This window comes from Vipera ursinii (genome assembly GCF_947247035.1).
Source record: "Vipera ursinii genome assembly, chromosome: 7".
Lineage (NCBI taxonomy): Eukaryota > Metazoa > Chordata > Lepidosauria > Squamata > Viperidae > Vipera > Vipera ursinii.
This window is the reverse complement of record NC_139521.1, coordinates 17,941,374-17,964,243: the sequence shown is the minus strand read 5'-3', so window position 1 is coordinate 17,964,243 and position 22,870 is coordinate 17,941,374. Positions and strand designations below refer to the sequence as shown.

General features: G+C 42.3%; 1 protein-coding gene across 1 annotated transcript; it reads right to left on the bottom strand.

The window, feature by feature from the left end:
* Window positions 1-1,557: 1,557 nt before the first annotated feature.
* Window positions 1,558-19,559, bottom strand: CTSO (cathepsin O). Its single transcript, XM_083366939.1, has 9 exons — window positions 19,024-19,559; window positions 15,999-16,267; window positions 14,955-15,063; window positions 14,549-14,688; window positions 12,222-12,389; window positions 11,692-11,813; window positions 4,226-4,389; window positions 3,075-3,167; window positions 1,558-2,217 (listed from the first exon to the last, which is right to left on the bottom strand). Exons 2-9 carry the CDS (start codon window positions 16,119-16,121, stop codon window positions 2,183-2,185), a joined length of 954 nt encoding a protein of 317 aa, XP_083223065.1. The 5' UTR covers window positions 16,122-16,267; window positions 19,024-19,559; the 3' UTR covers window positions 1,558-2,182.
* Window positions 19,560-22,870: the final 3,311 nt, after the last annotated feature.

Sequence of the window (22,870 nt, the reverse complement as noted above, 5' to 3'; positions counted from 1 at the left end):
CATCACTCACATCGGCTTGAATGATGAATTATTGTTCAGGGTCAGGATGCTTAAGGACTGCTTCAGCTGCAAAGTCTCTTTAGTTTCTCAAATGCAGCTTGGCATTCTAACGACCATTGCAAAGATTGACAAGGTCAGGGTTCGCTCCCTTTTCCCATTTTGAGTAAATCAGTGATTGGCATGGCTATCTTTGCAAAAGAGGGAATAAATTGATGGTAAAAGTTGGTAAAACTCAGAAAGCTTTGAAGATGCTTACAGGTGCATGGGGGTTGCCATTGTAGCACTGCTTTTACTTTGGTGGGGTCCATCTCTATCCCCTCATCTGAAATCCGATACCCCAGATAATTAAGATGTGTCTGGTGAAATTCACACTTTGACAGTTTGCATACAGTTTGGCTTTTAACAGTCTCTTTTAACAGTCTCTTTAGTCACGGACCAATTTGATGTGTTCTTCCTTGGTTTTGGTGTAAATAAGGATGTCATCAAGATAAACCCAAACCCCCTTGTATAAGTGATCACAGAGCACATGATTTATCAATTGCATAAACACAGCCGGAGGCCCCTGCAGTCCAAAAGGCATCACTTTAAGTTGGAAGCTCCCCAAAGGGTAAGTGAAGGCGGTTTTCCACTGATCCCCCTCCTTAATCAGGATCTGGTAATAAGCCTCTCTTAAATCCAGCTTTTAGGGGTCCCCATCAAAGGTGGGCTTGATGGGAGGTGGCTCGAACCTTGGCGGAGCTGCTTGCACCTGGGCTTGGGTGGCTTGCTGGTCCTGGGGATATGGTTGAACCAAACTTCCCTTGGCTGGGCTCTGGGACTGGCATCCTGAGGCTGCGGCAGTGGGCTTGGCTGGGATACAGGATGTGACATCACAGCTGGCTGGGGGATGAGTGAAGCAGCATGGGTTCCACCAGTCAGGCTGGGACTCCGGCAGGGGGGAAAGAAATGGGTAGTTCTTGGCATTTCCCCCCACACACACACGGCACCCACTTCCTGGGCAATAGGAATTATATCTTTTACCTCCAGCCTGCCGAAGTTCTCCTTCAGTTGTTCGAGCAAGGGGCTGTGGATTGCAGACTGAAACCTCCACTCTCTGGAGCCATCCCATCCCACCAACCCCTTTCCTTTCTTGCTATCCACAGATGAAAAACCCTGGGATGGCAAAAATAGGAGATCCTGTCCAGCAGTTACAGGAGTGCTCCTGCGCTGAGGGGCAGTCTTGGCTTGATAGAGGTCTGCCAGGATTGTAGCTCCTTCCTGTGGTACCAGTTTCCCACATTGGATTAACCTGGCCTTTAGCTGAATCCCTGCCAATGATGCCTCCTCAGTGGTTGGAGCACCAGCCTGCATTGCAACAGCTGGAGTTCCATTGCGGCTAGCAGCAGTTTCACTCTTCTCCTCCATTTTGAATCTTCACCGGGTCTTTACCCCTCTCCCAAAAATGAGTGGGTAGGCGATTGGGGCCCAGCACCCCAAGAAATGAAGTTTTATGAGACTTGGTTTAATCTCATGGCTCCGACAGACAGAGATGAATAAAGCAGAACTCCAAGGCTTGCAAATTCCTCAAAGAACATGTTTATTATTACAAAGTATCGGCATAGTCAAGAGTGAAACCAAGTCTGGATACACAAGTAACAATTTTCCAATACAAAGTTAAATGTCCCACCCATAAAAGCTATACAAGTAACTATGTCCCCCAATATGATTATTTGGCGGGCTTTTTATGCAACGCCCAGTCCCTAGTCTAGTGAACAGCCGATGACCTTGGTTCCCATGGGACAAAAGATTATTTTGACTAATGAAGCACCTGGGCAACCCCCCCTCCCTCCATTTTATGGGGCAATAACGTTGACTTTTTCCTTGCATTGGAGTGCGTGAATGAACGTGTCTGCATTTGTTACTTGTACCACGGCTGACCGAGTGTGCTTTTGTCGAGGATGGGCCATGCTCATTTGTAGAGTTGACAGTACCACTATGGCTCTAATATGCTAGTAGATCAAACAATAATTAGAAATAGTATAGCTGTGTAATCAGCAGTTAGTTTTGAGAGGCTGGCTGGAAGATTGTTCCCAGATCCAAGGACTACTACTGTCTGAAGATTGGCAACATCCTTTCTTGGTAATAAAATTCTTCATTATAAACTAGCGTCTGCAATATTTGCCAAAAATTCTTAGCAGTTAATTCATACAGATACAGCAGAAACTAAATCAGCAATACCTAGAAAGCAAGAAACAAAGTTATCATTTAACCTTTAGAGATTAAAAAGTGTTTGACATTTCTCTTATTCTTAACCTAAGTAGCTAACGGAATAACAATAAACATCCATAAAATATAGCACAAAACACAAACACCTACATCAAAGTAAAGACAATAAAACATTCAGATTAAAACACCTTCAAATAACCAATACAACAATTAAAATCAACAGTAATACTCTGATGCAGGCATTAACTAACAACATCAAGTCACTGTACAAGGGTTCTTCCTTGATACTTATAACAGCACTCTGACAACTCTGGGCCTCCAGAGCAGTTGATCTGTTATCATTTTCTCCAAAGCCAGCCCAGTCATACTAATCTCATGTCTAAGACTATCCCATGGTAATACAGCCATAATAGAACTGCCTCCTGGCTTTTGTCTTAAATTATAGAAATAAGGGATTGTTAAGAGCTTTTGCTGTGATATCTCTTTAGCTCTGTCCCTGGAATTTTCAGTAGCTTTAAATGTAGATGTTTTCAGGGGAACAGACTTAAATAACAAGAATTACTTTCAAGTAATTGAATGTATACTAATAATAAGACCAATGTGTAAATAAAAGGGCTTAAAATTGATTGTCTGCAATATTGTCTCAATTTATGATATAAGGTTTAAGAAGCAGAATTTATAGCTATCTTAATCAAGTGTAATTAAGGGTCTAAGCTATATTCAGGAAGGCATTTGAATGGTCTTCAATGTCAGATATTAAACAATTTAGTTTTCCAATGTATAAGATACTACCTGAAAATTCAAACAGTTACAGTAGGTGTTGTGTAGGAAATAATTCACATCTAAATCCAATACAAATAAAAACTTACCACAAATATTAGAACCCATTTTAACATGAGCATAGCCATTTATTCCCCATGCATGTCCCCAGGAGTTCCGTACAATCCAATAGGGAACGCTACCTGTAAAATGATTTTGTTAAGTATCTAAGTATTTCCCTTTAAAAATAAAAAAAGAGAATCTGGTTTATTAGGAAGCCAAATTGCCAATTCATGACATTCCGAAAAAGCATTTGCAACTATTGTAAAACATTGTGCCAATCTTCCTGGTTACATGACCTCATTTTGGGTGCTTGACAACCATTACATATTTACAACTGATTGCCGAATGTCCTGTAATCACGTGATGGCCATTTGTAATTTTCTCTGTTGGCTTCCCAGAAAGTCAATGGGGAAGCCAGAAGGGAAAGTTGAAAGTAGACAGAACCTCGGATTGAGGCCCATTTCCTTAGTCTGTCAAGGGATTTCCCTTCCTTTCCACTCAGGAAGTGGAAATCCTCCTGCATACTAGAGAAACGCATCACAAATCTGGTAAAATACTAGTAAATATAAGCATTTGAAGCTTTTCCCAACGCTGGTGTTTGCTAGCATTATTTTTCCCTCTGGAGACTTTCTGGGCTTTCCAGAGAGGAAAATTCTAGCAAATGGCAACATTCTGAAAGGTTTACAAGGCTGGTATTCACTAGCATTTTCACCAGTTTCTCCTACAATCTTGGAGGAATGGACCTCAAATCTGACAAAAAACACTCATGATCATTCTCTTTGATGGAGTAGGGGAAAGGCACAGCCCTATGCACTTAATGACCACAACTGGGAGAGCAACTTTTGTGTCATTGTGCAGTCACATGGCATTTCACTTAACAACCACTTTGCTAAAGACTGCTCTTTCAGGTCCAATTGCAGTTGTTAATGGAGGATTGCCTGTATGAACAAATGCAATGTAGGTGTCTATATCACAGTACAGACTTTATAATTATAAAAACTGGAGTAATGGAATTAATCTGAGAAATTAAGCTTATAATATCATCTCAAGAATAATAACAGCAATTTGTTATATGGATTATACATATATATTGATACAGCCAAGAAACATATGTAAGTCCTTCTCATAAATAAATAAATAGCAAACATAAACTATTCTGCATTGAAATAAATAACAAAATAAACAAATGCAAGTTTACCTGTTCTATCAAAACCAGTTATAACCACAGCATGATTTTGTTCCCCACTAGAACAATGATATTGTATGATACCACCAAGATAATCTTGCCAGCTAAGTGCATCTACAACTACTGACAAAGGACCCCAGTTAATCAGCATCTTCATCATTTCATCTTCATGTTTGCTGCAAGACACAGACATAATAATATACACTTAGAATGCAATAATCAAAACATCACTCTGCAATAAAACAGTTCTTGTCCACCCGTATCAAGAAGCTGGCCATTCCTGTGTCTATTCAGAAACTGGAGTAACTTCTGCCAGTGAAATTATATTAGGAAATATTTACTATCACTGCACCAATAATTAAATAAAATGTTATTCAAATGAAGCAACAAACATGGAAACTGGGCCATGCAAACAAGCGAAGCCTGTCCTCAGGATGCAGGCAGCACATGAAATTATGCCCCCCTCTGGTCCCGGGAAAAATCTCTCTCCATGGAACCAGTCCCTGGTGCCCAAAAGGTTGGGGGCCTGCTGGTTTACTGCATCCAAAGTCTGCTGAATTGGGTGGGAGAGGAGCAAGGGGGCATTTTGTTAAATCAAGGCATTTTGTAAACACATACTTAATAGAGTTTAGTTCCCAGTGCCAGTACCAATCCCAATCTATCTGTGGCTTTACCTGTCAATTGAATCATTTGTTGAAAAGATGCATAGAATAATCTACATTATATCTATCTAGCAGCTGCAACTAAATTTTCATTTACAGTAGTCCTCAATTTACAACAATTGAGCCCAAAATTTCTGTTGCTAAGTGAGACAATTGATAAATGGGTTTTGCTCATTTTATGACCTTTCTTGCCACAGTTGTTAAGTAAATCACTGATGTTGTTAAATTACTAACATGGTTAAGTGAGCCTGGCTTCCCCATTGACTTTGCTTGTCTGAAGGTTGCAAGGTGATCACATGACTCCAGAACACTGCAACTGTCATAAATACATGTCACTTGCCAAGCATCTGAATTCTGATCATGGTCGTAAATGTGAAAAGCTGTCATGAATAATTTTTTCATTTCTGTTGTAACTTTTAACGATTACTAACCAAACTGTTGTAAGTTGAAGACTACCTGTAGTTACAAAAAAGAGGAACCAAATGTTTAGATTTGGGTTTTTTATTGTTCTTGGGGAATATCTTTCCTTGCCTGAACAGGTTTGCTTGCTCCTACATGTATCTAGAACTATTTAGTCTCTAAAGAGAAAATTATTTGACATACAATTTCTCACACAATTAGGAATTGTACCAAAACCTGTTATTTTACATATTACAATATTCCAAATACTGTAATTCTTTTTTTTATATATATATATATTAAATTTATTATTTAAAAACATTGGACACAGTACCAGCGAGCTGACAAACCTTTTTGTCTACAATGTTCAAATATATATATATACATGTATATATGTACATCAAAAATACACTTAAATACACTTAAATTACAAATCGGTGAAATAACACAATATTTAAACCAGTGAGCTAATCTGTAAAACCTAATAGAGACCTTTCTTTTTATCCATCCAAAGATACAATTTGTTCCAAATTCTATAATAGTCTGATTGATCTTTATTCTTTAGTTCCAAAGTTAATTTGTCCATTTCAGCGCAATCCCAAATTTTCCTAATAACCTCTTTTTCTCCTGGGATCTCATTCTTTTTCCATTTTTGCGCAAATGATATTCTAGCTGCTGTGATAATATGAATCATTAAATATAGCACATCTTTAGGATATTTCTCTTTCGTAATTCCCAACAAGAAAAGTTCTGGACTAAACTCAATATCTTGTTTCAATATTTCTTTCAGCCAAATCCAAATCATTCTCCAAAATTTTTGTGTTTTACTGCAAGACCACCACGTGTGGAAGTATGTGCCTATCTCTTCAGAACACTTCCAACATTTGGGAGATGCTGTTGTATACATTTTTGCTAGATGGGCTGGGGGAAGATGCCATCGGTAAAACATTTTAAATAAATTTTCTTTATACGATGAGGCCAGTGTTATCCTTTTATTTCTATCCCAAATTGTTTGCCAAGTACCTAAGTCAATGTTATGTCCTAAATTGTTAGCCCAGATCAACATGGGGTCTTTCACTTGCTCTTCAAACAGCTTATATCCCAAAAGCAATTTATATAAATTCCTTATTTGTTTAGAGTCTGGTCCCAATAATATTTTGTCCAATGCTGTTTCAGAGGTATATATCCCCCATTCATTTTTATCCTTCCTAAATCTCGATTGGATTTGTAAGTAGGCCCACCAATCGAGTTTTATACCTTGTAATTCTAGTTCATTCCTAAGTTTCAATTCCCCCTCCTCATTCAGAATATCCTTGTATGAGATTATGTTACCCAAATCAAATAGATTTGGGTAAACAATCGCTTCCAGGGTGGATAGCCAGACACAATAGTGTAATTGTGAGATCTAATTTTTTTCCAAGTATTAAGTAACGCTTGCCTGATCCGATGATTTTGAAAATGTGAGAAAAGACCTTGTTTCTCCGTCCAAAGGAAAGCATGCCAGCCATATTGCAAATCGTGACCCTCTAAAGTTAATAGTCTTCTATTTCTCAAGATTACCCATTCTCTAATCCAACTCAGAGCCGCGGCATGGTAATATAATTCCCAGTCTGGCAATCCAAAACCCCCATTTTCCTTCGTGTCCTGTAAATATTTCAATTTAATTCTTGGTTTTTTCCCCTGCCAAACAAAATTTAATGATAATTTATTCAAATTTCGAAAAAATTTAGGATCGAGTTGTATTGGGATATTCTGAAACAGAAACAGGATTTTAGGCAAAATATTCATCTTAATGACAGCGATTCTTCCCAATAATGAGAGTTTTAGATTTCCCCATCTTTCCAGATCACCTTTTATTTGATTCACTACATTATCATAATTATCTTTTTTGAGTGAGGTGCATCTAGCCGTAATGTTAATCCCTAGATATTTTATTTTCTTGACTATTTCTATATCCATGATTCCGGCCAGATTTTCTTTTTGTTTATTGGTCATATTTTTAACAATCATCTTGGTCTTATTTCTATTTATTCGCAGTCCGGCAACCTCGCCATATTTAGATAGTTCTTCCAATAGATTTGGTCCCGTCTGACATGGATCCTCCATAATAAAAACCAGATCGTCCGCGAAAGCTTGAAGTTTAAAGGTTTCCTTTTTAATGATTAATCCTTTTATCTTTGGGTCGTTTCTTATAATTCTCGTTAATACTTCAAGAGTCAATATAAACAGCAATGGTGATAAAGGGCAGCCTTGCCGTGTTCCCTTTTGAATTTGAAACTTCCTAGATGCTTCCCCATTAATGATTATTTTTGCTTCCTGGTTGTCGTAAATTGCCCTAATTATATTTATAAATTTTTCACCCATATTCATAAAGCTAAGCTGTTGGCGCAAAAAAGACCATTTAACATTATCAAATGCCTTTTGGGCGTCTAAAAAAAGTAATGCCATCTGTTGGCCACTATGTAATTCATAGTACTCCAACGTATCTAATATTATTCTAATGTTGTGCTTAATGTGTCTCTTAGCGAGAAAACCATTCTGGTCAGCGTGTATGAAATATTCAGAAATCGTTTCAATCGTTCCGCTATAATTGATGTAAATATCTTATAGTCCGAATTAAGAAGTGATATGGGTCTATAATTTTGGATTAATGTATGGTCCGTGTTATCTTTCGGGATAAGGGTTATGTTTGCCTCCGACCAAGATTTAGGCGTTCTTGCGCCTTCTAATACTGCGTTAAATACCTCCACTAGGGGTTATGCTAAGATATTTTGTAGTTCTTTATAAATTTCTGATGGGAGACCGTCGGGGCCCGATGTTTTATTATTCTTTTGTGCATTAATAGCTTTTATCACCTCAGATAGCCGAATTTCCTCGTTTAGCATATTTCTGGTATCTTCTGTGACCTTGGGTAGTTTGGCTTTTTGAAAATATTCCTCCATTTTCTCCACACTTGCCTGGCTATCTTCTTTGTATAAACGCTCATAAAATTCCTGAGCTATGATTTTTTTTTCTTCCTGGTGGAATATTCTCCCTTCCTCATCTCGTAGTTCACGAATCCAGTTTTTCCCCTTTTGTTTTCCCAATTTATATGCGAGCCAACGGCCCAGTTTATTTGCATTTTCAAAAAAATTTTGTTTCGTGTTTCTCAATTGTTGTGCTAATTTCTCTTTGTCTAAAATGTTAAGCTTGTGTTTAATCAGATCCATAGATTGCTTGATATTCTCTTTTTGTGGATCTTGTTGGAGTATAACTTCTAAACTCTTGTATTCCCCTTCTAATCTTTCCCGTTGTTGTCTTTTCCCCTTATTTTTGTATAACATGTATGCCCTCGCTACCCTTCTCATCATTGCCTTGGCTGTATCCCAATTGTTTTGTACTGAGGTGTCTATAGCTTTATTTTCCTTAAAGAAAAAACTTAGTTCTCTCTCCATCTTAGATTTGAATTCGTCTTCTTTTAAAATTGCTCTTTGTAGCGTCCATCTGGGTATTTTTTTGGAACCTTTCCAGTTAAGTTTAATAGGATTGTGATCTGCCCAAGTACCTGTCGCTATATGCACCTCGTCTATTTCAGAACTAATTTCTTTCGTCATCCATACCATGTCTATTCTAGACCATGAGTTATGTCGATTGGAGTAATATGTATATTGTCTAGCCTTACAATTTCTTTCCTTCCAGACATCTTGGATATTTAGGTCATTAGCCAAGTTGAGAAAAGATCTCGGTAGAGTTCTTCTCTTCTTTTTCCTAAGCGTCTTTCCCATATAATCCAAATTTATATCTAGGATAGCATTAAAGTCTCCTATTAAACAAATCTCCTCATAATCAATGCTACATATCTTATTGTGAAGTGTTTTAAAAAATTGTTCTTGGTTATGGTTTGGGGCATATATCTCTACCATCATGACCTTCCTGTGATTTATTACAACCTCGACTATCAGTATTCTACCCTCTTTATCGTTATAAATTTGTTTTGCAATCAATTTTGGGTTTACATATAGTGCCACTCCTCTCTTTTTCTTGTGTCGGTCTAAGGAAACGAATAGGTTCCCTATTCTTGGTTGTACTAACAAATATTTTTGTTGTTCCTTTATATGGACTTCTTGTATTGCCACGATATCCAATTGTTGGTGAATAAGCCTATTAAAAAATTTCCGCCTTTTCACTGGCGAATTCAGTCCATTAATATTCACAGACATAATACTACACTCACCTCCCTTCATCTTATTTCTGGTTTTTGTGGATCTCGTAATTCGGGGCTCTCTCTCTTCCTTGTCTCTGGCTCCATGATTCTCTGTTAATTCTCCAGATTTGTTCCTTCTATCCTCTGTTGCTAAGACCTTCCCATCCATTGCCACTCGTATTGTATCTCTTTCTCTTACCTCCCTTCCATCTTGATCTTCTAAATCTACTTCCTCTTGGCTGTGGAAGTGGAGTTTGTAAAAATCTTCTGCCTTCTCTATCGTGTCCAGTCTATGCCTTCTATCCTGCCACGTAACTAGGATACCCTCTGGGGTTAGCCATCTAAAGTTTACATTTTCCCTTATTAATTTAGATGTTAAGAAATGATAGCCACGTCTCAGATCCCTCATCCTTTTAGGTATCTGTTTAAGGATAGCAATTGGTTGGCCCCGAAATTCTAATGGTTCCTCTCTAGATCTATGCAGAAGCTCATCCCGAATTGATTTTTTAACTAGCCTTACATGTACTTCTTTTGGGAGGTTGTGCCTTCTCGCATAATTAGTTTGAACCCTATATGTTTCATCAATTTCCGCCAGCATTTCCTCCTTCCCTACACCGAGTGCCTTTGCCATCAGTTCTGCCATCATGACCAACAAATCTTCCCCTCTTTTTTCTTGAACGTTTTGGAAGCGTAGATAATGAGCAGCCTTTTCTGCTTCCAGAAAAATGACTGTTGTCTCTAACTCCTTATTAGCCTGAAGAAGTGTTTCATTTAAATCATCTACTCTCTTTTCCTCTTTTTCCATTCTAGCTGTAATTCTTGTGTGATTGCATTATTCTTTTTTAAAACTGTCAAACATATATTAACTGTAGAATAAAGGCAATGATTTTTAAATACATTTATCAATTTGTGTTATAATAGGCATAATTTTTCAAAGTTATAATGATGTTAGCCACTAAAATGGTCAGTTCTAGTAATGAACTCTTTTACTTAACATTTAAATGTGAATTGAAAATATGTATTTGCAATATTTTAAAATACACTGGTTTGAACAAGCAAAAGATAAATGGATACTTTTCATTTAAGTACTGGCATTAGTGAATATTACTTAATTATTTATACAGATTTATGAATAAATAAATATTGGTTTTCCACTATTTGCAAACATTTGAGATTTTTTTTTATTCTGGTTGGTCTTGTGGAGGTATATAACCCCAAATAGCTTTGTTATTTTCAGTATCACTAATTATTCTGGCAACATGGGAAAAGAATCAATAGGCTGCAAACAGGACTTCCTCCGTTTTATGGATAATTGGGTAAATGTATAACATGTATCTGTCTCCTCACAAATTGACCTGATTTCAAAAAAGACAGCATTTATCACATATTTTCCTGTATTAAAAACCGTTCTGCTTTGTCATCAGTAATTTCCTACATTAAAAGCAGGAAAGTATTATGTTTTTTCTCCCAAGTATGATGGATAGAATTTATTGTGTCTGGAGGATCAAGGAATTTATTTAAAATTCTAAAAAAGGATAGAATGGGACAGAATCCAAGCTACTATTAAATTTATTGAGAATTGGGAAGTAGCTTTTTATCATTTCAAGAATATCTGTTAAGTTTTTACTGTGTTGATGACAACCACTCATTGTTAAGCTGATTATGCCTTTTACAATGGTCACAGAGTGAATCACTATGGTCATTAAAGAAACCAAATGGCTATTATATTTTTTTTTTAAATACATAAGCTGACCATCTCAACATCCAAAGTGACTTTGCAGCTAATACAACATATTTATGAGTGGTTTTTTTGCCATTTTCTAAAACAGCAAAGAAGTTGCAAAACGTGATTGCATGACTGTGAGACACTGCAACTAATGATAAATATGAGCAGGCTGCCAAGCATCATTGTGATGTGACTGCAGGCTGCCAAGCATCATTGTGATGTGACTGCGGCAGTCATAACTTCAAGGATAGGTCTTTTTGAAGACCTGAAGTCTGACATAACTTCAGCTGCTTGTTAAGCAGCTAATCATTAAGCAAGAACTACCTGTACTGTATTTATACTGTTCAATATACCAATTTCCTATTGCTAGAGAACCAATTTTTGAACATGACTCCAACTGTCCCTCATCATACAGATCAGGTGAAACTGTAACATCTGGAAGGCCAATACTTCTCTATCTTAAGCCAGCCAAGAAAAAAAGAACATAAAAATATTCATTAAGTATTACCTTAGATCATATGCAACATAATCTGTTATGGAGATTCCAAACTCAGAACGTTTGAAGTAATGGCACAATCCTGTTTGAGCTTTAAACAGATACTCTGAATCTCTCACCAGTTTCACATGTGTCTTCGGGGAAAAAATATCAATAATTCATGATTAAATATCAATATATTTATGATTCTCAAAGCCAGGGGGGCAAGACAATATTGCAGTCAAACAAGCATGAAATTCCTTTTTTGTTTGTATTGCATTCTATGAAGAGAAAGAGATCAGGAATCCAGAACTGTTCTTAATTCCTATTTCTAGAGGGTTTGGTGGAAAATATTTAAAGAATTTATGTAATGCTTGAGGAACATGGTCAATATAGCCATTTCAAGCCAATCCACTAGTTTGAAAAATCAATGTAGCAGTGGAGGGAATTTTTGGATTAGTATGACATCGAGTTCAACCAAAGCTATTTTTTAAAATAATTCTAAGATTTGTGTTCTCTTCACAAACACTGTTCACTTACCAATAGAGATTTTAAAGAAGTACCTGATTTAGCCAACTCAGTGCCCTAATGGTTGAACCACCATTGCAACCATAATTACTGTATGAACAATCAATGACCTGCTGTACACTGAGTTCTTCCAGAGTGTTTCTTTTAATTGCATAAGCAGATTCTATTCCACTGACAATGCTGAAAGCCCAGCAGGCACCACACTGAAAAAAAAGCATGGGTATTATTCTTTGAGTAACAGTTTAAGAAAGCATGTTTACTATACATATTATGTCACCCCACAGCACTATTTATGGTTTTTCTGATAACATATAGTATTCAATCTATTTTGAAGAAAACCCCTTTTGATTCCTTTCAGAGAAGAGGACAGATAACGGTTGTTGCTTTTTAAGTTGCAGACATTTTTTCTATGCACTTTCAGACTCTTACAATATAATAAAAAACCTAGTCTCTAGTTAGGCATAGAGTTTACTCAAGTCATTTAGAGTTAATCATGATCTCTCACAGAGGTGTCCAATACAATTTCATTGAGGGCCACATCAGCATTATGGTTGCCCTCAAAGGGCCAGTGGTGGCTGACTTGGCACAGCTGGGTTGGGATTGAACAAATCACACCGGCTAACTTGACGTGGAGACAATTCGATGCCCCACAAGCTCCTTGCCTGCCTAAACTGCTGGCAGCCAAGTGGACGTGTGCATGTGCATGCATGCACGCATGCACACGCACACACACTCACACATTGCATTCCAAGTTTGGAGACTTTGATTTACAGTGGAAGGAGAGGGCCTTCTCCCCAAGCACAGGCATGATTAGCAGTTTGTAAGCTCAGATGTGGATAAAAGTCTCCAAGCTTGGAATGGTGTGTGTGTGCGCGTGTGCACAGCATGCCAAAGGAGACATTCTTCTCCCAATCCCAGATATCATTGGTGTTTCCCTGTCTAGTGTCCTTCCCAGCAAAGCAGGAGGCGGAGGCCGACACTGTGTGGGAAGCATGGAGGAGAACGTTTTCAGGAAGCCGTTTCCTCCAAGTCCAATTTCTGCCTTGACAAATCTCTGAAGAGCAAGAAGAGGAGGCAGAGGAGCAGCGCTCCCTGGTCCTGCACAATGGAGGCTGGCCCTTCTCAATTGTGTGTGGTAAGGATGCTGGCTTGTTGGGGCAGCCTTCCCTCACACAGCTCCCCCGCCACCCCCTCCTCTTCTCCAGAGACCTGTCAAGGCAGAAGTTGGACTTGGAGAAAACTGTTTCCTGCAAACTTTTTTCTCTATGCTTCCACACTCAGCAGCGTCGTCATCCGTCTCTTATGGAAGGGCCAAGCAGTGGCTGGAAGGGGGAATCCAGAGGAAGGCAAGACCAGGACGAGCGACAAAGCCTACTCCACCAGAGGAGCCTTGCCATCCCTCTCAGGTCACACAGAGCAGGGCTTTTCAACCAGTGGTATGGCTACCACTTGTGGTATATTGGCACCTGGCAGGTGATATGTGACCATCCTAGAAAAGTGGTACTGGGGAAGGGGAATGAGCTGAACCAGTGGCAGCACTGCACAAGCCTGAGTGAGAGGCAGGGATGGGGATGGTCCCGGTGAAAGGGAAGCCTTCGCAACAACTTCGTGCCAGCCATCAGGGCCGGAATGCAGTCAACCTTAGATATGGATCCTGAAGCTCTCCTGGAGACAGCGAGGGGCCACCCTGCCACTTTGGCCCCACCTCCCTGGTGCACACAGAGGCGGCGAGTATGTGGGGCCTGGTGTCCCCGGTGACTGTTTTGCCTCACAGGCTGACTGCATTCTGAGCACTTACATTTCACCTGGGATTCCAGCCCCAGCACGCTCGCCACTTCCTGTGCACGCACACAAGGGGAGGGGCCAAGGCAGTGGAGACAGCCCCTTGCTATCTCCAGGATGGCCTCACAGATCTAAGGCTGACTGCATTCCGGCCTGGATGCCTGCCATGAAGTTGCAGATCAGTGTTGGGCTGGGCTGGGGCCAAGGAAGTGGGAGCCAGTCCTTCGCTATCCCCAGGGCCGCCTTGCCGGTCAGATCTAACCACATTGTGGGTCGGATCTGGCCTGCGGGCATTGTGTTTGACATGTCTGATCTCTCATCTATCTTATATTCTTATATCACAGAATGAAGGAAATATATTGCCTTTAGCTGCCAAGTAATAAACATGAATTAAGTAAAAGCTGCACCATGCAAATCTAAGACAGAATGTATTACAACACTAACACGAAAAGAATGCAGAAATATCTTTGCCTATAAATAGTAGCACCTCTAATTACAGTATAAGGCTGCCATAGAATTAAAATATGTATGTCCAAAACTAGAACACAGAGATTAAATTAAAAAGTAATAGAGGGTTTACCTCTCTTTGATCTCTCACTTCTGTAACAACATTCTTGTCCCTCCAGTCAAACTTTGCTGGCAAGAGTGAGTCTGTTCCTTGTAATGTAACTTGTTGAACATATCTGGGAACTTTAGAAGGTCTACTTTGTAGGTAAATAGCTTTAAAATAAAAACAATTTATTTTGGCTTTATCACAGCTACATCAGCACAGATATCTTGCTTTGAAGAGTAAACACTTATATATTTTAATTAATACTAATATCTTTTTTGTAGCAATAATAATCCAGCATATATGGAATAGTGTGCAATGCACTCTCTTTGTCTTTTTGAAGCTTCTTAAAAATAATATCAAATCCTCAGAACACATTCATCCAGGTTAAGGTGGTACCACTGGCAAAAAGTACACTTGGTAATATGTTCTGTACCTTTAAATTCTTCAGGAGATAAGTGAGAAAACTGATTTACTCCGTACAAAGCAGTAATATTGTCACTGAATGATAATGAATTCCAGTGCTTAATTCTCTTAATACTTTCCTGAAAAAATAGACCACATATATAATTATAACCAAACAATTTTCAAATAGGTACACTGAAGCCATTCAACACACACCTGCTTTCTGCCAACCATAGACTTAAGTCAAGGGTAGGAAAACTTGGCTCTTTTAATACTAATGGACTTCAACTCCCAGGATTCCTGAGACAGCAGAGCTGGCTCGGGAATTCTGGGAGTTGAAGTCCACGAGTCATAAAAGATCCATGGTTGCCAACCCCTGACTTAAGCGAACAAGGATTTCAGCACTTGTGAAAATGGTTGATTTTTCACTATGTGACCTCTTTTGAGAATGAATATACTTTGCATTTCAAATCAACCTACTTTCTTCAGTTCTTCATAATGCAGCTCTCCTGCATAGTTTTTCCAGTCTTTCATTAATCAATTAAAAAATTAACTGATTAATTTTTAAAAAATAAAAAATTGGAAAAACTATGCAAGAGAGGTTGTATTGTGAGCCGCCCAGAGAGCTTCTACTAAATTAATAGCTCTATGGGCTATTCACAATAAAACCTGCTGGCTCAATCAGATTTCTATTTAATATCAAGTAAAGAGAAAAAAAATAGCCATTTCGTACTAATTCCTATTTTAATATAACTACTGTTCTTCCTTCCTAATCCCCGTTATTTGAATTGCAAACTCTGGAAACAGGATCGCTGGTTTTGCAGTCCTGTATAAAAGAGATCTTCAATCTAAGTGAACCAGGCAAAAGGAAGAGGACGTTCGCCCTCGAGGCTTAAAGAGTAACACTGCAAATTGGGGACAGGTAGGTCGGAGTAATACAGCATAAAGCGGGCGAAAAAACAGACGAGGAAGCCGAAAGCGGAGCCTGCCAACTGAGCCTGCGCACGAAAAAGGGATGGTGGGTAGGTTTCTCGCAACGGGGATTCGAGGAGCCTTTGCGTCCTTCGGTACCTACCCGCAAGGCGGTTTCTTTCTTCCACTCTCTACTTCTGGTATTGCGAAAGAGTGTAAATTCGGAGCTGGAGCCATCCCCAAGAAAGGGAAGCAGGATTAAGAGGGCGCACGACCGCAGGGTCATGAGAGCGAGTAGCGGCCTTAAACCGCCCTCGGCGTCGGATTTCCCTTTCGCTTTACTGGCCCCTCCTCCTCTCCCTTAGCGTTGGGTGAAGGTCCGGGGAGGTCTTGTCCGGTTTGGCACCCCTTTGTAATTAATCGCTTTTGTCGCTTGAATATTTGCAAAGAGTACAAAGGTGCCAAAAGTTAACGAACAAATAAAAGGGACAGATGCATCCTACAGTACACACATACACGTATATAAACAAACCATTAAACATTTACCACGTATTGATCATCTTTCCTTTTAAAAAGCATGCTTAATGATGTGGGAAGAAAGCCCTCCCCCCAGAAAGAAATATTTTTGGGAATTTTAAAAGGCAGAATATTATATTTCCCCAAAGGATTTTAAAGGCAGAAACCCCCCCCACCCTCACCCCCAAAAAGTCTCTCTGCCTAAACAGAAAATTAGGTCTGCAGAAATGCAGATGTGATAATCTTGTCGGAAAGATTGGAATCGGGAAGCTGGGATTAGAAAGAAAGAAATCCCTAGAATCAATAATCCCTCATACCAAAAAAACCAGTAGTCATCACCCACAGCCCCAGAGAAGTAGGATATGACCTTTGGGACATAATAGGATTAACCCACCACCATCAGAATACCAGAAAGGAGCACTCAGACTCAGGTCAAAGTTCATGCCACAGGAACAACTCCAAACAAAAGCCCAAGAAGGTATAAAAATCTACTCCCTACTACATATGGTCTCTTCCCCACCCACCACAGCCATCTCTCCTCTTCAATAAGCTACAAGAAGAAAAAGCTAAGAAGAAGAATCCAGACCCTGTCTGCCCCCCCCCCCGCCCCCGGACAAAGATGCAGAGAAAGAAGAACCCAAACCGGGATCTATGGAAGCTGTAATGGAGTATGTGAATGTTATATGTTAGGCTTAAAGAGCACCTTTAAGCAGTTACTGAACAGATACCACCAGGTGGCGCTGAACTGAACTGTTGTAACGTCTGTCAGTTTTCGACGGGGAAATTAGGTTCAAACTGATTGGTTGGGAACGTACCTGGCAAGGTATATAAAGGGTACAGGCACCCCTATTCCCCCAGTACAGTTACTCCCCACAATAAAGATCTGTCTTGCTGTACTCATCGTTCCGGTGTCCTTCCTGCTTCCCAGAACCCAATACTCAAAAGTGGCGACGAAGGTGGGATCCTGCTTTACCACAAGAGCTGAAAGTCACTAGGGGACGGCAACGCTTGCTGGAGGAAAGAGGCATCTTCCCCCCCCACAATGACCGACTAGCCACTACGGTAGCGGCCATATCGGTGGAGCAGGATTCACAGAACCGGACGCAGAGATGACACAGATTGGTCAGCTCCAAGAATTTGACATCAGTCACCCTGAATGGTGGGACTCTCACCTGGGACAGGTCGAAAATTTCCTCCGGGAGAACCGGATCATAGAAGATGGCCTGAAAGCGGTGACCCTGCTCTGCATAAGCGTGTCCGCCATTTACGACTTGGCCGTAAGCCTGTGCTCGCCGACGCTGATCGGAACTGTCTCATTCCAAGACCTCACCGAGAAGCTGGATGGACATTTCAAACCACAAATGTCTGAGCTGGCCTGGCGGTTCCAGTTCGTCCGGAGGGTCCAACAGCCAGGCGAATCGGCGTCAGAGTTCATCACGGCCTTGTGACAGGCCTCTGCAAGTTCACCAATCTGGACGAGAGGCTACGCGACCGGTTTGTGTTTGGCCTACGCGACAAATGCCTGCAACAGAAGTTGTTTGCTAGGCCCAACTTGACCCTCCAAGATGCTCAGGATGAGATCTTGGCCCACAAAGCGGCTGGCGGTGCAGTACAAGGGGTCCAGACCCCCCGACCCAGCAGCCCAGGAGGATCCATCCACCTCGAAAATGCTGCGTACGGTGGAAGCGGAAGAAGGAACCAGCATTTATCAGGTTCGCCGGAGACTGGAGCAATGTGAGAGGCGACACGGAAGCCAAGAGAAACAGCCCCCTTTCCAAAGGGCGCAGGCTGCAGTGGAGACCACACGAGGGCCATCTGCAAGTTCCGGTCAGCCAGGTGTCGGGCCTGCGGCAAAACAGACCACATTGCAGTGGTCTGTCATAGCTGTTCCTAAGACGGCCTCCACGAACTACAGCCAGAGGACGCGTTGTGGAAAGGTACTGGGGCCCAGAAACCTAACCGCATAGATTTTTTGAAAGCCGGAGGGCCATCTGTAAAACCAGGGCCCGGCAGCCATTTAAACCCAAGCTTAAATTGGACATCCACCTTCAGGACATTCCCTGCAAGATGGAGCTTGACTCCGGCTCTGCAGTCTCAGTAATATCTTATGAGACCTTTAAACTTGTGTGCGACTGGAGCAAGCGGTGGGTCAAATTGAGGCCCTCCAACATTATCCTAACCGATTTCCAAAATGCCCCAGTAAAGATTATGGGGGAGGCCACCCTTTCAGTGAGGTTTAAGAGTTTCCATGGGCACTTGGACATCATTGTGGTCGAGGGCCGGAGAACCAGACTAGTCAGGTTAGACTGGTTTGAGGCCCTAGGCATAGTGGTATCGGGCATCCACAGGACCCAGGGAAAAAGCATTGAATCCATCTGCAACACGTTTGCAGACGTATTCGATAACAAACTAGGCAGGTACACCGGGGGCCCCATTTCCTTTAAACCAAACCCCAGCATCCTACCTGTTAGAATCAAACCCTGGAGAGTCCCCTTTGCTCTCAAACACAAGACAGAGAGCTAGACAAATTAGTCGAGCAGGGCGTCCTACAGCCAGTAGAGTGGGGAGAGTGGGAGACCCCCATAGTCACCCCCCTTAAGTCTAACGGGGAAGTAAGAATCTGCACCGACTATAAATGCATGCTGAATCGGGCCCTTAACCAGCACGCTTACCTGGTTCCAATGGTCGGCCACGTTCTCGCTTCCCTCCAAGGCGACGCCATCTTTGCGAAGCTGGATCTCGCGCAGGCGTACCAGCAGCTGCCGGTTACCAGGGAGACGGCAGACGCTCAAACAATAGTCACATACAAGGGAGCCTTCAGAGTTAACCGCCTGCAATTCGGTGTCAGTGTGGTTCCAGGAATTTTCCAGGAGGTAATGGAGTGGACTCTTAAGGGCATTCAAGGGGTATGCCCTTATTTTGATGATGTCCTCATTGCAGGGGACACAGAAGAGGTGCTGGTAGACAGACTGAGGGCAGTTTTAGGTAGGTTTCGCTCTGCAGGTCTCAAACTAAAAAGAGACAAATGCAGCATTGGGGTTACAGCCACAGAATTCTTGGGTTTTAAAATAGATGCCAGTGGAATTCACCCTGCAGAATCCAAGGTAAGGGGAATCAAGATGGCCCCCACTCCCAAAAACAAGGCTGAATTGCAAGCCTTCCTGGGGCTGCTAAATTTTTACCATTCCTTCCTTCCCCACAAAGCAGCAATAGCTGAGCCCTTGCACAGGCTCCTAGATAAGAAGGCTGTATGGAGCTGGACCAGTGCCCACAAAAAAAGTTTTCAAACTCTAAAAAGCCTACTGTCCAATAAGTCCACGGTCACCCACTTCATTGAATAAAAGCCCATCTGCATTGCTTGTGATGTTTCACCTTATGGAGTGGGTGCAGTACTGAGCCATCTAGAAGGGAACGGGGAACAGGTGCCCATCGCATAGTACTCCAGAACATTGTCAGGGGCAGAAAGGAATTACACCCAGATAGACAAGGAAGCCCTGGCAATAGTGGCAGGGGTAAAAAAAATTCCATGACTATCTCTATGGGAGGGAATTCACAATATTCACCGACCATAAACCCTTATTAGGATTGTTCACCACGGACAAACAAACCCTTCAAATTCTCTCCCCAAGGATGCTCAGGTGGTCCATATTCCTATCGGCGTATAACTTCAAACTGGTGCACAAACCAGGGAAAGAAATGGGCCATGCAGATGGGTTAAGAAGGCTACCCCTGGCAAACACTGAACCTGACCCAGCACCGGCAGCTCAGATACTGGCCATCCAAGAGCTACCCAAATGCCCCCTCCATGCAAGGGATATAGCGACTGAGACAGCGTCAGATAGAATCCTGAGCAGAGTCCAGTCTTGGGTATTTACAAAGTGGCAGGATAAGAGCCCAGGCCAGGAATTCCAGGCTTACTTCATAAGCAGACAGGACTTGTCTGCCCATAAAGGATGCCTGTTGTGGGGTAGTAGGGTCATCATTACAGAGACACTGAGAGATAGAGTTCTAAAATCTCTACACGAGGGGCACCCAGGCATAGTCTGAATGAAGGTGTTAGCTAGGAGTTACCTGTGGTGGCCAGGGTTAGACAAGGCAATAGAAGAACAGGTGCAAGGCTGCTACGCCTGTCAGAGGTCCAGGCCGGAAATGCCCCAAGCACCAGTCCACAAATGGGAGGCGACTCACACACCCTGGTCCAGGGTTCACATAGATTACGCTGGTCCTTTCCAAGGACAGCTTTTCTTAGTAGTGGTAGATAGCTATTCCGAATGGTTGGAGGTAGTGCCAGTCCCCAATATGACCACAGCCAAAAAATCCAAGTGCTCAGGAGGCTTTTTGCCACACATGGCCTACCTGACGTCTTGGTATTGGATAATGGGGCTCAATTTACCGCTGCTGAATTCCAGGCATTCACGAAAGTGAACTTGATTAGACATGTCACATCTGCGCCCTTCCACCAATCATCAAATGGTCAAGCAGAGCGCATGGTGTGAATGACCAAGGATGCTCTCAAGCGCATCATCATCGGCGACTGGCATCACAGGTTGGCACAATTCTTACTATCTCAACACACGACACCTTGCTCAGCCATGGCGAAGAGTCCGGCGGAACTTCGTTGGGGCAGATGCCTCATTACTAAACTGGACAGACTGCACCCTGATAGAGTGGCTGCTGACACAGACCAACCAAAGACCCCTAGGGAACTACACCCTGGTGACTTGGTTTGGGCCAGGAACTATGGTCCGGGACACTTGTGGATTCAGGGGGTGGTGGTTGACAAAACTGGGCCCCTATCCCACATAGTAGGGGTGGAGGAGGGTCATCAGATCAGACGGCACATAGATCAGGTCAGGAAACGGGTTCCTGAACGGTCACATAACAACCAACCGGTGGATTGCCCATCACCAACCTCAAATCCTCCCTACCAACAAATAGTAGGACCAGAGCCCGAGGTGGACCTCACCGACCCAGAACTGTTTCCAGAGAGCCCTGTCCGGCCGGGACAACAACAGGCCCAGGACCACCGCGACAAACCTGCCACAGGGTCTGACTCTGGGATGGGTCAACCTGAAATGCCCAGCAGGGACTCAACCACTTACCCAGCCCCCAGGACAGGGAGGAACCCCTAAGACGCTCTTCACGAACTCATAGGCCACCTGCGTATCTCGCCAACTCTGTGCGTAAATGAGGGGAGGCTGAAGGGCCTGGTATACTGACGTGTCGTCACGTTATTAAGCGTTGTTGTATATATTGTATGGTAACTATTGTTCGTTCTTAAAGGGGGAAGGGGTGTTATATTAAAGAGCACCTTAAAGAGCACCTTTAAGCAGTTACTGAACAGATACCACCAGGTGGCGCTGAACTGTACTGTTGTAACTGCTGTCATTTTTCGGCGGGGAAATGAGGTTCAAACTGATTGGGTGGGAATGTACCCGACAAGGTATATAAAGGATACAGGCACCCCTATTCCCCCAGTACAGTTACTCCCCACAATAAAGATCTGTCTTGCTGTACTCATCGTTCTGGCGTCCTTCCTGCTTCCCAGAACCCAATACTCAATAGTGAAGAAAACCCTCGATGAGTTTAAAATGAAAATGAAATTGGGGCACGAATCTGAAGAAGAGTCAAGAGGATGAAGAATCTGAAGAGGGGGAATCAGGAGACCCAAGAGGCAGCAGCCGTCGGAACCCAAGGTGAAGCCAATCCCAATCGGGGTGAAGTTTGATGGAGACCCCCAAAAGGCTGGGGTATTTTCTGGCGCAGGTGTTCACCTACATGCAGATCTATGGGACAACCCTGCCCATGGATGTTGAGAAGGTATGCGTGGTCACCTTAGTGCTAGAAGGGGTGACAGCAGATTGGATGATGACTCTTTACAACTGCAATGCTCCTGAGCTGAGAAATTTCAACTGTTTTATGGCTGCACTCTGAAGGCATTTTGAGGACCGGGAGCGCATAAAGGCTGTGAAGCAAGAAAGAAGACATGTCATTGAATACACTGAAGAATTCAGAGAACTGGCCAGCTGCCTTCATTGGCCAGAGGAGATCCTGGCGAGCTGTTTCCAGGATGGGCTGAATGAGTAGCTGTATAATGGTTTTGTAGCTTGGGGAGCCCCAGGGCGACTTTACAACTGGTGCCTGCTAGCCTAGGAGGTGGAAATTGACCAGCGTAAGCACCTGCACCGCCCGGTGAGGCAAAGCTTTAAGCCACAACCAGAGAAGCGAGGAGACTCTGCACAAGCCACTCCCCACTTCTGCCTTGTAGCATAGCATGTTTCAAGTGTGGAAAGGAGGGGTATTTCACTGCTCACTGCTGCAGCAAGGTGCCTGCTAAGAGAGGGGACCACTTGCCAGCTGGAAAACCTCCCCCATGACCCAGAGAAACTGCCATGAAGTCCGCAGAGGCTGTAGAGCTCTCTTGGGACTGCAGTCTGGTAGGTCAAGCTCCGGCCCTAACAGCCAGTGACCAGGGAAAAATGGAGAGCGATGAAGATGACCTGTTAGTGAGTGGGCCAA

Excerpts from the sequence above, each read along its gene's own strand:
- CTSO (XM_083366939.1), bottom strand. The coding sequence starts at position 16,121 with ATGACCCTGCGGTCGTGCGCCCTCTTAATCCTGCTTCCCTTTCTTGGG. Across the intron at positions 12,390-14,548 it reads AAGTGAGAGATCAAAGAGAG|TGTGGTGCCTGCTGGGCTTT; the intron begins GTAAACCCTCTA and ends CTTTTTTTTCAG. Across the intron at positions 4,390-11,691 it reads TATGTTGCATATGATCTAAG|CAAACATGAAGATGAAATGA; the intron begins GTAATACTTAAT and ends TGTGTCTTGCAG.